The sequence below is a fragment of the Macrobrachium nipponense genome, chromosome 41, assembly GCF_015104395.2.
Source record: "Macrobrachium nipponense isolate FS-2020 chromosome 41, ASM1510439v2, whole genome shotgun sequence".
Lineage (NCBI taxonomy): Eukaryota > Metazoa > Arthropoda > Malacostraca > Decapoda > Palaemonidae > Macrobrachium > Macrobrachium nipponense.
The window spans coordinates 49,288,230-49,304,552 of NC_061102.1; the positions used below are offsets into that span (position 1 = coordinate 49,288,230).

The 16,323-nt window shown below is 41.7% G+C and overlaps 1 protein-coding gene across 4 annotated transcripts in view; it reads right to left on the minus strand.

Moving 5' to 3' along the window:
* LOC135212754 (DNA polymerase subunit gamma-1-like) overlaps window positions 1-16,323 on the minus strand; it is a 74,995-nt gene that overhangs the window by 9,089 nt on the left and 49,583 nt on the right. For all 4 annotated transcript variants that reach the window (XM_064246501.1, XM_064246500.1, XM_064246498.1 and 1 more), the window contains exons 5-7: window positions 12,270-12,491; window positions 3,226-3,472; window positions 1,382-1,476 (exon numbers count right to left, since the gene is read on the minus strand). In XM_064246501.1, coding sequence (XP_064102571.1) covers window positions 1,382-1,476; window positions 3,226-3,472; window positions 12,270-12,491 — 564 coding nt within the window. The remainder of the gene's footprint in view (window positions 1-1,381; window positions 1,477-3,225; window positions 3,473-12,269; window positions 12,492-16,323) is intronic.

The following is a 16,323-nucleotide window of genomic DNA, read 5'->3' on the forward strand; positions in this document are numbered from 1 at the left end:
CTCCCAATGCTTTCTGGCCGCATGTGGTTTAATATTTTTCTGGAGGCTCATGTCCAACTCGAGATCAATGTCCTTGAGACTGAAAGCACCATCTATGGTATTTGACTTCTCTTATGATTAGTACTTCTTAGTGCAATTGAGGGGTTTTCTCAAAGTTTCACCTTTACATCCTGCCATTTAATTACGCTTATTCTCTCAATCCCCTTGTGTTGCTGTCTATCCAGTACAACTCCATCTTTTTTCTTTTCACGGTCTTAAGTGCTGAATGGCTATTCTTTGTCACTGCTCACACTTCTGCTGCAGAAAGTAGTACAGGCTTCATGTGACCTTTGTAAATCTGCTCTCTTTTAATGAGGTAGTGCTATTTATCCATGGTCTAGATATCCCTTCATATTTTGTCCATGCTGCATTTACTCTGTCTTTCTGATATTTCAACATTTGCTTCACTATCCAGGTTCACTAAAACTTTCTATTGTTCATGTTAATTTTCTGTTCTTTCCTCTCCATTACACTTCAACCTTTTAAAAATTTCCATCACCTCTTCCATACATTCTTCTGATACACTTGCCACTATTGTTACATTCATGATGGGAAATGGCAACCACAGATTACAAACCAATACAAATGTAATTTTCCAACTCCTATAAATTAGCATAAGCTTGTGCTGTCTTATAACAAAATAGCTAAAGAACAGATGGTAAGGGATGAAAATTTGCAGAAGCAGTTACTAGAGACCCTCTCCTAATTAATAAACTGTGTGATAATGATGAAAATTTGGTATGACTTCTATGGCAAAAAAGCATTAAATCTCAAAGGATGAAAGCTCATCACCTGCAAGGGTCACTCAATGTTTTCATGAAGTTTCATATAAATCTGTTTACAGTACAGGCAGTACCCGGTTATCAAAGATCTGGTTTTATGGGGCTTGTCTAGCACCGAAAAGCGCCAATTTCTAGTTATTGGTACCGACAATAGAGTATTGACACCAATAAATATCTAACAGAAGCGCCATTAACCAGGTATCAGCGCTGATCATTTTCGGTTATCACCAATTTTCGCTTATCATCAAGCTGTCACAACGGAACCCCAGCCGATTACCAGGGACTGCCAGTATTAGCTTTCATGTAATTCAGCTAAGATACTGAACTGGCCCCAATAAATATCTAACAGAAGCGCCATTAACCAGAATTTTTGGTTATCGGCGATTTTCGCTTATCATCAAGCTGTCAGAACGAAACCTCCTGCCGATTACCAGGGACTGCCAGTATTAGCCTTCATGTAATTCAGCTAAGATACTGAAAGACAAACACACACACACACACACACAAAGTGAAACAATATCATACCCTCCATGGTGATGTAGTTCAATAAAGGGTCTTACCTCATCATGGATACTGATGCAAAACCGGCCTGTAATGTTATATTTCTCGAAAAGCCACTTCATTGACACTAACATTAAGTGTAAGTAATCGACAGCTGAAAAAATACAAAATCATGAAATCAATTTTACAGATATCATACATAAAATTCAATAGTATTAACCTTCATCTGAATAAGATCTAAGTGAAGTACTACTTATCAGGTTATCAAAGAAAAGTCAAACAGATTTAAAAAAGCATAGATTTCACATTTATACTAATATACTTGTTTCACAGTTTATATATATTTCTAGGTAGATCAATGGTTAATTTAGACACTTAATTTTCATAAAATTCCTTATTCCAAGCCCAGTCAGATGCATGAAACCGAAATGACAGCAAACTTTATATAAGTATGAAATTTTTTACAGGTTGATGCAGTGTCATCTGAGCCTGCAAGTTGCTCCAGCCTGCAAGTTGCTCCAAGTTAGTATCACTTTTTGCATATACTACTATAGAATCACTTTTTCCATATACTACAAAAGGTTGCAAGAACAGTGGGAATGGAAGGAGGGAGCTCTATATTACTGGTAATGGATCTATCAGGAAAAACCTTGCTTTAAAAAATGTACACTGGTTTCACTAAAATCCCACTTTTTACAACAAGGAGAATCATAAAATGCTTTTGAGTACCCTGCAGTTTTCTAAGCAACAAAGCCACAGATCTTATGATGCATCAGAAAACTGTTTGTCCTGATATGGACTGGCTCCTTGAAAACACTGAGAAGACTTCAATAAACCTACCACTGAAACCAACCCTGTGTCTTTGTTTGAGGTTCTTTAAGAGTTAAGAGACCCATAGCTAATTCAACAAGAGTAAGGTAATTACTTACTCATTCTGTTTATATTAGGGATGGCAGTGAAAAAACCTAGAAGTCTACATAATACAGGATACCAAATGAGATCAAGGAAATGTTATGAGGAAGTTGAATTAAAGGGACTCTTGATGGACCCCCTTTAGCAAAGACTACCTGATCTCCTAAAATAACTTGGTCTAACAAATAAGAATCAGTCATAATCCCAGGAAAAATCATGTCATTCTATGAAACATTTATGAGTGTAGTATAACTATATATCTTGATTTTGTCAAGGGAAAATAACTTTTCTGTGAAAATTTTAATTTTACATACTATTAATTTTGAAAAGTGACACCATGATTTTTTCAACTGCAAAAAAAAAATTAACTTAAGAGGTTGAATTTCTAAATTTCCCCACAGGAGAATTTTCATTATTAGTTGTAGAATAAGTGGTAAACATTTTAAGCAAATCCCTTCAGTCATAAGGTAGCAACAAGCACTTACTTTACAATGGGGCTAGTTGGATAACTAGGTATAAAAATAACAAGGAAAAAGCATTTCTACAGTGTTTTGTATTTTCAAGCTACAGAAGGAAATTCATTTACCATAAAAAAAATGCACCAAAGTTTTCTCAGCACAATAAAGTTTTTTGTACAGTGTATAATGCTGTATGAAACTCTCAGCCGGCTGTGGTGACCTGTGCTGTTGCTTTTCCAGATTCACAATCATGGCAAACTCTAACCTTAAATAAAATAAAAACTAATGGGGCTACAGGGCTGCAATTTGGTATGTTTGACGATTGGAAGATGGATGATCAACTTACCAAATTGCAGTCCTCTAGCCTCGATAGTTTTTAAGATCTGAGGACAGACAGAAAAAGTACAGCCGGACAGTCCTCTAGCCTCAATAGTTTTTAAGAAAAAGTGCAGACGACGGACAAAGCCATCTCAGTACTAGTTTTCTTTTACAGAAAGCTAAAAATACTGAAGTAGTCAACTAATGAAACTCACCTGAGCTCTGAACAACCCAGTTAACTCTGCTAGTCATAAATTGGTCATCTACAAATTTAGGTTCGAGGGCCCGGGTTATGCGAGCTCCCAATGCAGGGGTTCTTGGAGTGTCTGATCTGGCAATAGCTTCAAGGCAGTTGAACATGTGAGACTCAGAGCCACCAACCCAAACAGGTGATCCATCTATAACCTCATCAAAAGTAGCCTCTATTCCACACTGCTCAGCTTTTCTTAACAGTGCATTCACCTGAAAAAGAAAGTATAAAACAAATTACAGGTATGACTGTCTTGAAAGATGAATGAATGCAATAAGAACTTCAAAAGTTAATAGAAAAGGCGTAATAGAAAATGCTAGACATTCAACTGGAATGCTAAAATCGGTGTGGAATGATAATGCACTATAAATACACAAAATAATAAGACTATAATTAGATGGTCAGACCAATGTTCAAGTAGGATACAAGTCATGGTACAACTCAGCTTTAAGGAAAAGAAGTTGGTAGCATTTTCAAATAAATTCTTGAGAAGGGTATTATGAATTAACTGATAGGTGGTAACACAGAGGAAGGTAACAGAACTATGTAACTGGATTGGAATATACTGATCAATAAGTGACACTGTCTAATGAAAGTATGCATACGGAATATACAATATTTACCAGGGAAAACTGATGTATGGTAAGAAGAGGACTAAGAGAGACAACCATGAAAAATGAGAGGGATGAGAGGAATATTGGGAAGACCTGAGGGAATTTGCAAGGAAAAGAAATTCTTAACAAGAATTTACTAAGGTCTTATGTATTCCTTGGTATACCAAAAAAGGGATTTTGACGTAGGAAAAATCTATTTCTGGGCGAGGAAGCCGTGTCGCCCAGTGAAATGTGTCCTCTTTAGCACTATTTCTAGTAAAATATTGCTATGATATCAGAGAACTGCTAAATTGGACATGTCAGAAGTCTCTGACTCGCTCACCTAAATAAAAGGTGTCGGTATAGAACTGGGGCGAGTGTTAAACACTACCACAGTAACCCCTCCAATTAGCCTTTTCCTCATCAAAAGACCCTGAAAACGGGGAGCCGACCTATAGGTCACACCCAGCTACCCTGTTGAAGGGGACTGCGGCGTCATACTTATCGATAGCAAAGAAGCTTGGTGCACAGCAAGGGGGGGGGGCTTAAAGTGGGGAAAAAAAGGAAAAAAGGGGGGGATTTCACTGGGCGAACACGGCTTCCTCGCCCAGGAAATAGATTTTTCCTACGTCAAATCCCTTTTCTGGGCTCAGCCGTGTCGCTCCGTGAAATTGTACCAGAGAAACACCAAGAATATACTATCCTGAAAGGAAAAATCATATTAATGAAATCAAAGGAAATAATAAAATAGTTTAGAATTGGAAAAAAAAAAAAAAAAAAAATACAATTTATTTACAAAATATACTATATAGCCAAAACATGTGTCAACATTTGCAACAAGTCACATACATAATAAAATAATTACAGATAATTTGTATGTACGTAAAACTATACACGATTATACACTTATTCTAATAGCTAAGGCATTTGCTGAGGTAGGTAAAATGCTAATGAGGCTGGCATAATTGAAAAGATTACATATGACACAAGGACGTTACTATAATGATGAAGCAGTGGGAGACACTGGCCTACCTGCAGCTATTGCATGATATTTAAGATCCTCTAAAGACTTAAGGTAGTGCTTTTTGAAAACCAAGGGTGACTTCCAACCAGTATACTTCTTCAGATCATCAAAGTCCATATATTTGAAGAAGTTAACAGAAGTTGCTATTGCCCGAATGTCATGCACCTTGGGGAATGACCCTGGGCTGGCTTTCTTGATGAAAATATAAAATCTGCTGCCTAATGCCTTTTAGAGATAGTGTACCACCATCTTTTCTAATGAAAAGGGGGCCTTCGGAATAGGTAGACGTCCTAGATAAATAGTCCTTAAGAGTTTTAACAGGACATAACGATGGATCCTGCGGAAGCGGGACAATCTTCCATGGAGACCACCTCATCAAGGGATCTTCATTCTTAGCTAGAAATTGCTTATTTGGCGAAAGCAACACGTCCCCCGAGGAAAGGAACTCAATATGCGCTTCATCTCTAGATAAAGATGACAGCTCTGATATTCTGGCACCTGAAGCTAGACTCAATAAGAACAGAGTTTACGCAAAATGGTTTGGTAATCACATTTGAAGTTGTCTGTTTCCGAGGCTAACCTAAGAACATCATTAAGAAACCATGACACTGACGACGGTCTGTGAACGGGCCGTAAGACGTGCACATGCCTTGGGATAGAGGTGAAATAAGACTCGGTTAGATTGATACCAAACCCGAGAAGAAAAATCTTTTTCAGAGCTGACTTAGTGGTTGTAATTGTTGCAGCTGCCAAGCCTTGTTCAAACAAAGACCTGAAGAAGGTTATGGCCACGTTCAAATGTCATTACTTTGATATTTGATTCTCTGAGGAAACGAAGACAATTTCTTAACTGCTGAGTCATACTGGCGAAGCGTAGACTCTCTCTTGTCTGACTCCAAGAACAACATGTTCTGTGGATCAATGTCGCCTACTCTCTACCTGCAAACTTCATGAAATCCATAAAGTTAGGGTTTTGTGAAGACCTGAGGAATCGAACACAGTCCTCGTTTGAACTTGTTGCGATAGTCTCAAGTCCGGGAGAGGGTGAGGGCGAAGACCTAGTTCCAGGAGAAGGGGAAACCAGTTGCTCTTGGGCCAGTGAGGGGCTATGAGAGCCACCTGGCCTTCGAAGGATCTCAACTTGTGCAGCACCTTCAGGAGAAGGTTCAACTGGAGGGAATAAATAGATTTTCGACCATGGTTCCAATCTATGCTCAGGGCGTCCGTAGCGTATGCCAGAGGGTCCAGATTGGGGGCTATATACAAGGCAGCTTGTGGTTTGCCTCTGTGGCAAACAGATCTACTTCTAGACCTGGTACTCTTTGGCAAACCCTCTCGAAGGATTCTTGATCCAGTGACCATTCTGATTCCAGAGGGACCGACCGAGACAGGGCGTCTGCCACTACATTGTGGACTCCTGCCAGGTGAGTAGCCGACAGATGCCAAGTGTTCTTGGCTGCTAGAGAAAAGATTGCTATCATCACGTGGTTCACATGACTTGACTTTGAACCACCTCTGTTTATACAGTGTACTACTACTGCACTGTCGAGGACCAACCTGATATGAGTCTTCTTTGGAGGACGGAGCTTTTTTAAAGTCAGAAACACTGCCATAGCTTCTAGAATGTTGATGTGAAGTGTTTGGAAGTGAGGTGACCAAGTTCCCTGAACCTTCTCGTGCTGTGAATAACCTCCCAACCTGTCAGCGATGCGTCCGTATGCACCACTAGGGACGGGGGAGGAAACTGCAACGGTAACTCCTTGGCTAGGTTGGCGGCCTTTGTCCATGGGCACAGGCGTTTTTCTGAGAATCAGAGGTATCCGGGTGCGAACTTGTCCCGACACTTGGCATTTGCCTTCGAACGCCAAACTCGATTGATGTCCTTGAGCTTGGCTTTCAACAGAACGTCCGTGACTGAGGCAAACTGGAGCGAGCCTAGATCCTCTCCTGATTCCTTCTCGAAGTCTCTTTGCACTTTAAGAATTGTCTTGTTGCCTTGGCAATGCAATCTCCTTTCTCTTTCCTGCTGGAATGGAAAGATTTGGTGAGAATCCAAGTCCCAATGAATCCCTAGCCACTGGAACTTGGACTCCGGAGTCAACCGGGACTTGGTCCTGTTGATCTTGAACCCTAAATATTCCAGGAAAGACATGACCTTGTCCGTGGCTTTCATACATTTGCCTTTGTCCATCTCCCAGATTAGCCAATCGTCTAGGTACGCCACCACCAATATACCCTGGGATCTTAGCTCCTGCACCACTGTCTCCGCCAGTTTTCGTGAAAACCCTTGGTGCTATATTCAGCCCGAAGGGCATTACTTTGAAGGAGTAGGCTTCTTTCCCTAGTTTGAAGCCGAGGAATTGGTCGCGGAAGTGCCGAGCTATCGGGACATGATAGTAGGCGTCTGTAAGATCTATAGACGGTGGTGACGGCCCCACGGGGAAGTAGGTCCGCACCTGAGAGATGGTCAGCATTTTGAACTTGTGCAACGAATGTACAAGTTTAGACGGGACAAGTCTAAGATCACCCTTCTTTTTGTCGGTCCCTTTCTTTGGGACGCTGAATAGACGACCCTGAAATTTCAAGTTCTTCGTCTTGGAGATTGCTCCCTTCTGGAGAAGGTCCTTGGAGTAATCCATCAATTCCTGCGTTTGTTCCTGATAGAAGGTGATGGGTGGAGGAGGACCTTTGATCCAACTCCAGCCTAGGCCTCTGGATACTATGCTTTTTGCCCAACTGCTGAACCCCCAACGATGACGAAAGAGGTACAGCCTGCCTCCTACCTGAGAAACTTCATTGATATGATGAAGGCCGGGATCCTCTGCCTGACCTTGCACCTCTAGTTCGCCCTTGGGCTCTGGGCTCCTCCGCGCTGGCGAAAGGATCCTCTAGCCCTGCCACCCCTAGCAACTCTGGTAAAGGGGTGAAATGCCCGACTCTCATAGGACCGGGTTAAAAGCGGGCGACAACTGAATATGTGAGGAGGCCTGTTGGTTAGACGGCGGCGAAAGGAAGACAAATTGATGCTGTTGCTGAGGCTGAGCCTTAGAAGTCGAAGGCTGGGATACTGTTGAATTGGAACAGCTTGTAGCACAGGATGCTGTTGCGGGACTTGGAAAGGTAGGAACTTCCTTTGCCTCTTCTTAGCCCTAAAACTGGAGGAAGAAGACTCTTGATTTCCTTTTGAAAGGGATTCCCCAACGCAAACCTGATGCTTTGGTTAAGACGTGATGCCTCAACTCTGAACCTCGGATACTGCTGAAGCTGGGAAGAGATCTGCACCCCAGATTGAGGAAGCTAGAAGCTTGTTGGGTTTCGTGCCTTATCGTCGCCTCAGACAGAACATGCTTCCTGCAATTTCTCCTAGCAATCGCAAAGTCGTACAAGTCACAATTGCATGCTTAAAAGTAACGACTTCGCAATGACCTTAAACAGCAGCTCCTGAGCGTACTCCCGAGCCGCCGTCTCTGTCATCACTAGGGAGTTAAGAGACCTTGCGAGACGTGTCTTAGCGTCAAATTCGGTTCTTGGATCAATGCGTCTGACAGCCTAGGAAGGCGTTCACTAAACAAGGTGATTGCACAATCTGGCTTCAGCTTGCCTACCGAGAACGTAGCTGGCAAATCCTCCCACAAATCCTCCCTACCTGGGAGTAGTAAAGATGTGGGATCTGTCTCCCTAAGCTGGGGCATGGGCTCTTCTCGGGTCACTGCCTGGAGTGTTAGTTCTGCTACCTTTGATGTAAAAGGGTAAGGGGTTGCCGACATCAGTTGTAAACATGGTGAAAGGACTTTTAAAAGCTGTTATTCTAGTATTTGAGCAGTCCCACTCTTCTAGGCTCCGTACCCATGTTTGCTGAGCCTGATCTCTAGAAAGGATAACAGTCTCCTTGGGGACCTTATCCTCTCTAACCAGAGCTGCCTCCGTAAGCCTAACATAGCCGATAAATGGAGGCTGTAAACCTTCGGGGGGAAAAACTCGAAATCCTCGAGCCTACGTGTGCCGCAACCTTCTATAGTCAACATCCCATTGACAAACGGAGCGAAGTTAGCCACCCTCCAGGGATTACCCGGGTGGAAGGGAGGGAGCGTACGACCCGTCAGGCATGTTCTGAGCTTGCATCAAGCTACTAGAAGGGGCCGAAACTGCCGACTCCTGTCTGAGACCTGCAATCAGGGAGTCCTGAGCACCTAACCTGCTAAACACTTCTTCAAACCTTGCTGCAAACTGAAGCTGAGTAAACTACCAAGGCCACTGACCTGATTTAGAATATTTGTGTTGAACTGGTCTTGGTCAACGGAAGGAGAATCATCCTGTCCCTCTTGCGGTACCTTATGAGGTATCCGGTCCCTAGAAGTTAATGGAATGGGACTGGTAGGGCAATATGAAGAATTCCCTTCCCTCCTTGAGACCTTGGGATTGAAGGTTTGGAAAGTGACTTTATTTTAGTTTTAATATGTGTATGAAGCTCTGGTGACTGCCCAGTCCTTGGCATTGTCTCTGATCTGCCTTTAAGCAAGGTTTTACCCGCAGGTTTTTTCTTTAGTTTAGGAATCACAGAGAAGGAGTGCAACCTGGGAGGGGGCAAACCTCCTGTGAAACCCATGAAGGAATTGGAAGTAGAAGGAGAGGAAGAATCAGAGTCACTCAAGGAAAGATCCCGGTGACTAACTAAGCTAGCCTCATTAACACTGTTACCTGTACCCGTGCCTAGTGTAACGGGCAAATCCTCAACCACTTCAAGTGAGACTTCCTCTAGTCCAAGGTCCGGCAATTCCGCCTCTTGCGGTGTTCGATAACTGAGTCTTGTATTGATTTGATAATTGGTGCCGCTACTTTTGGATCGACGTATCCGGCAGATTTCCGGCTGGGAAGAGCAAAGTCGCCATATCTCGGGACAGAATATGGCTTCTTAAGCCTTCCCTACGTTCCGTCCAAACCCTCCAACCCAAGATCTTGAGGGCGGAGAGTGCAGCATCCTTAATAGACTGCTCAGCCTGTAATGCAAGGAATGTGTCAATACCAAGTAAATTCCTTGAACATTATTCTATAATTATTGATTAAACAATGTAATTTAATTTAAACAATTTTAATTGATCATTTACTTTATCTCATTTCAATATTTGTTTTTTTTTTTTTTTTTTTTTTATACAATAAACATCGGAATCAGCAGTGCGGGCAACTTACCCGAAGAGGTAGCCTGATGTACCAAGTCGTAGCAGGCAAAACAGTTTTCATGATGCCAGACCACGGAATCAGGAAGCAGCACTGCCACAGGGGGCGTGGCCCGACAAACGTCATGGCCGCACGGATCTTGCAGAGCAGCACTACAGCCGGCAACCAGACACTGAGAGGCCTGTAAGTGCAATAATATATAAGAACAATTGCACACACTTAATAGGATAATGAAGTATATTTCTTTTTTTTTTTTTTTTGTGCCGGAGCATTCCGGGCTATAAAGAAAAGAAAGGGTATAAATATATTCATATGTTAACGTCCCGGAGACTGTGTAAGGAAAAAAAAAACCATCCGGAGTTGTATACCCGGAGCTGTATGACCCGGAGAGGGGGGTACACGAAGTAACCCGGGACGGCCACATGAACTCGCAAGTTCCGTGGCAAGAAAAATAAAAATAAAAATAAAGATAAAAATAATGATAATAAAAACTAAAATAACAAATATACTATCTCCGCCTACGAAGAGTAACTTCCGTAAACATAACCTCAATGACTCCGGGAGCGGCCGGCCCCCCCCAATCTAAACCCGCCTTATGCGGAGAGGGAATGTTTTAGGCGGGTGGGTGTAAGCTCCGGGAGTGAAAGAAGCAGAGCGCAACAAATCCACGGAAGCCGAGGCTGAAACGCATGTGCGACTAAAACAACTCCGGAGGCGGTCGGCTAAGAAGCGACACTCCCCCCCAGCCCAAGGTCCTGGGGAGACCCACTACACCTCCCCCTCCGCTGGTGGGACCGGCCGTCAGCGACAAACAACGAGAGCGGCACCCAACTACGGGGAGTCCCACGAGAGGGGGAGGGAGGGCTGAAGGGGCGGGGGGGGACGATCACGTGACCAGCGATTCCCGCGAATAAGGATCACGAGGAAAACGCAGGCAAAGCCTATGAAGGCTAGCTGCCGACCGAACACCCAAATATACATAGACAAAATAAAATCAATTACTTAAAGCTAAGGGAAAAATTAAAACATGCTTTAACAGGGGTAATGAAAATAAGGCGAAAAATATAAAACGCAATGGCACTCGATGAGAGGTGGGCGCAACAAGGAAAAAATACTTGCTCACCGACAAAACGAAAACAAACGGTAAGCTGACGAAAAGAAAAAGGAGGAATTCTTGAATGGAAAATACCAAACTAAAATAAAAGGGGGAAGGGGGGAACGATAGATTAAACAACGAAGCACGAAACAAAGAAAAGTGCACGAACGCCGACCCCCTTGAAAAACAGGAAATCATGAAAACAATAAACGTAGATCAAACAAGATCGACAAAGTAACTGCCACCCAAGACATAATAAAATATATACTGAAAATATATACTGAAATACCATAAGTTACGAGTATATAAATATAAATATAGGTACTGATTTACTGAAAGAAGCCCGCTCGAAATTGGTACAAAACAAGGGAACGACGTAATGGCGGCTCGCTACCGCTCGTTACGGGAGGAGACGCCTAACAAAATCCTAAATAAAGGCAAAACGAAAGGCAAAATCACTCCCTAAATACAGAAAAAGGGCGAACCAGTACTTAACTTGGGTGAAGAGGCAGATTGACGATCCATAACGAAAAAGAATAACGAAACTAATAAAAAGAACAGATAGCTATAAAAAAGCGTGCAACGCTGGGAGGCTATCGATAAGAATGACGCCGCAGTCCCCTTCAACAGGGTAGCTGGGTGTGACCTATAGGTCGGCTCCCCGTTTTCAGGGTCTTTTGATGAGGAAAAGGCTAATTGGAGGGTTTACTTGTATGTGTTTGGGTTTAACACTCGCCCCAGTTCTATCCAACCGACACCCTTTTATTTAGGTGAGCGAGTCAGAGACTTCTGACATGTCCAATTTAGCAGTTCTCTGATATCATAGCAATATTTTACTAGAAATAGTGCTAAGGAGGACACATTTCACGGAGCGACACGGCTGAGCCCAGAAAAGATGAATAATTGACATTTACCATAAAATGAGTAGGTACAGGTACGTTTCTGTTATTGTCATAGATAATCTGGTTACCATCTTGTCTAAAAATCCTCTTTATTTTCAGTTTCATCAAGCCTGCAGATAATATCTTGCACTTTTACTTACACACAGATAATGTAACAAGAATTTATTTCTTTGAAAAGTCATGCATTTGAAGACAACTTAAAAAAAGCAAGTATCATACTTCTTTCCTAGACATAGCTTCTCCATTATAAGGGTACAGTATTTCAGAAGCTAATTCCTCTCCTTTATCACTTAGCAGCCATCCCTTCTTTCCCTTGGTAGCTTCGAATAACGATGTTGCACGTTTTTGAGCATCCTCATCAGAGAGCTTGTGATTAAACTGCTTGAGTAGCCGCTGAATAAACTTGACACCAGCTCCATAAATTCTCCCATAATTTATAACCTGGAAAATTAATAAAAATTACATTTTTCTAATAAAAAGTTTTAATTATACTTGCCCAGTAATTACATAGCTATAAGTGGAACTTAGAGCTATGTAACTACTGGGAAGTTACATAACCATAAATTTCTTTTTGGATGATAATAATAATAATAATAATAATAGTACTACAGAAGATGGATGCCGGGTACCAACTCAAGAAAAGAGGCAACAGAATCAACCATCTGATGTTCATGGAGGACATCAAGTTGTATGGTAAGAGCATCAAGGAAACAGATACCCTAATCCAGACTACAAGGATTGTATCTGGGGACATCAGGATGGAGTTTGGAATAGAAAAATGCGCCTTAGTCAACATACAAAAAGGCAAAGTAACGAGAACTGAAGGGATAAAGCTACCAGATGGGAGCAACATCAAACACATAGATGAGACTGGATACAATTACCTGGGAATAATGGAAGGAGGGGATATAAAACACCAAGAGATGAAGGACACGATCAGGAAAGAATATATGCAGAGACTCAAGGCGATACTCATGTCAAAACTCAACGCCGGAAATATGATAAAAGCCATAAACACATGGGCAGTGCCAGTAATCAGATACAGCGCAGGAATAGTGGAATGGACGAAGGCAGAACTCCGCAGCATAGATCAGAAAACCAGGAAACATATGACAATACACAAAGCACTACACCCAAGAGCAAATACGGACAGACTATACATAACACGAAAGGAAGGAGGGAGAGGACTACTAAGTATAGAGGACTGTGTCAACATCGAGAACAGAGCACTGGGGCAATATCTGAAAACCAGTGAAGACGAGTGGCTCAAGAGTGCATGGGAAGAAGGACTAATAAAAGTAGACGAAGACCCAGAAATATATAGAGACAGGAGAATAACAAACAGAACAGAGGAATGGCACAACAAACCAATGCACGGACAATACATGAGACAGACTAAAGAACTAGCCAGCGATGATACATGGCAATGGCTACAGAGGGGAGAGCTAAAGAAGAAACTGAAGGAATGATAACAGCGGCACAAGATCAGGCCCTAAGAGCCAGATATGTTCAAAGAACGATAGACGGAAATAACATCTCTCCCATATGTAGGAAGTGCAATACGAAAAATTAAACCATAAACCACATAGCAAGCGAATGCCCGGCACTTGCACAGAACCAGTACAAAAAGAGGCATGATTCAGTGGCAAAAGCCCTCCTCTGGAGCCTGTTTGCAAGAAACATCAATGACCTTGCAGTAAAAGTGGTACGAGCAACCAACCTGAGGGAGTGATAGAAAAAACGATTCCACGCAAAGAATCCTCTGGGACTAATGGTTATCAGAACCAGATAGGGTGTGATAACGTGCAAAATAGACCAAGACGTGACGTTGATTGACAAAGTCAAAAGGAAAGTATCAATCATTGATGTCACAATACCATGGGACACAAGAGTTGAAGAGAAAGAGAGGGAAAAAATGGATAAGTATCAAGATCTGAAAATAGAAATAAGAAGGATATGGGATATGCCAGTGGAAATTGTACCCATAATCATAAGAGCACTAGGCACGATCCCAAGATCCTTGAAAAGGAATCTAGAAAAACTAGAGGCTGAAGTAGCTCCAGGACTCGTGCAGAAGAGTGTGATCCTAGAAACGGCGCACATAGTAAGAAAAGTGATGGACTCCTAAGGAGGCAGGATGCAACCCGGAACCCCACACTATAAATACCACCCAGTCGAATTGGAGGACTGTGATAGAGCAAAAATAAAAAAATATTAAACAAAAAAATAATTGTAATAATAATAATAATAATAATAATAATAATAATAATAATAATAATAATAATAATAATAATAGACTATACATAACACGAAAAGGAAGGAGGGAGAGGACTACTAAGTATAGAGGACTGTGTCAACATCGAGAAATAAGAGCACTGGGGCACTATCTTGAAAACCAGTGAAGACGAGTGGCTCAAGAGTGCATGGGAAGAAGGACTAATAAAAGTAGACGAAGACCCAGAAATATATAGAGACAGGAGAATAACAAACAGAACAGAGGAATGGCACAACAAACCAATGCACGGACAATACATGAGACAGACTAAAGAACTAGCCAGCGATGATACATGGCAATGGCTACAGAGGGGAGAGCTAAATAAGGAAACTGAAAGAATGATAACAGCGGCACAAGATCAGGCCCTAAGAACCAGATAAGTTCAAAGAATGATAGACGGAAATAACATCTCTCCCATATGTAGGAAGTGCAATACGAAAAATTAAACCATAAACCACATAGCAAGCGAATGCCCGGCACTTGCACAGAACCAGTACAAAAAGAGGCATGATTCAGTGGCAAAAGCCCTCCACTGGAGCCTGTGCAAGAAACATCAGCTACCTTGCAGTAATAAGTGGTACGAGCACCAACCTGAGGGAGTGATAGAAAACGATCACGCAAAGATCCTCTGGGACTATGGTATCAGAACGGATAGGGTGATACGTGCAAACAGACCAGACGTGACGTTGATTGACAAAGTCAAGAAGAAAGTATCACTCATTGATGTCGCAATACCATGGGACACCAGAGCTGAAGAGAAAGAGAGGGAAAAAATGGATATGTATCAAGATCTGAAAATAGAAATAAGAAGGATATGGGATATGCCAGTGGAAATCGTACCCATAATCATAGGAACACTAGGCACGATCCCAAGATCCCTGAAAAGGAATCTAGAAAAACTAGAGGCTGAAGTAGCCCCAGGACTCATGCAGAAGAGTGTGATCCTAGAAACGGCACACATAGTAAGAAAAGTGATGGACTCCTAAGGAGGCAGGATGCAACCCGGAACCCCACACTATAAATACCACCCAGTTGAATTGGAGGACTGTGATAGAGCAAGAAAAAAAAAAAATAAATCAAATAATAATAATAATAATAATAATAATAATAATAATAATAATAATAATAATAATTAATAATAATAATAATAATAATAATAATTAGTAGGGAAAAACTATCACTCGAGTATATATAATGTGCTAAAGGGTCCACGATAATACAGTGTTAAGGGTCCGTGTATCATTTTTAAGACTTTACAAAAAGCTTTCGAACCCTTCCCTGGGTTCATCTTCAGTCCAAATGAACAATTAGTTACAACATGTACAGAGGTGAATTTAAAAACGAGTCATTGAGGATCGTTGACACCAGTCGTTAGCTCGTTAATGGACCAGGTGATGAAGAGAGAGGGCAGTTAACTCCAACTAGGTGATTGCCTCTCCCCTATCAATCCTTCTGGCTGATTGATAGGGGAGAGGAAATCACCTAGTTGGAGTTAACTGCCCTCTCTCTTCATCACCTGGTCCCTTAACGAGCTAACGACCGGTGTCAACAATCTTCAACAACTCATTTTTAAATTCACCTCTGTGCATGTTGTAACTAATTGTTCATTTGGACTGAAGACGAACCCAGGGAAGGGTTCGAAAGCTTTTTGTAAAGTCTTAAAATTGATACACGGACCCTTAACACTTTGTATTATTGTGGACCCTTTAGAACAAAATAATAATAATAATAATAATAATAATAATAATAATATTGTTAAAAAGAATGGCAGAATTAAGCGAGTTGATTTTATTTATTGTTTTTTCTATTTTCCTTACAATTCGCTTCTCAGGCTCAGCGATGTTTCTGAGTAACTGACCAATATTCATATTAGGAATTTTCAAAAATCATAAATGCTGAAGGTAATCTTTTATTGGATATCAGGTCCAGGTCAAGCAGGGGTCTTCGTCAGTGCTGGTATTATTTCGTAGGCGTAGTTCAGTTCGGTGCCGGGTTCGT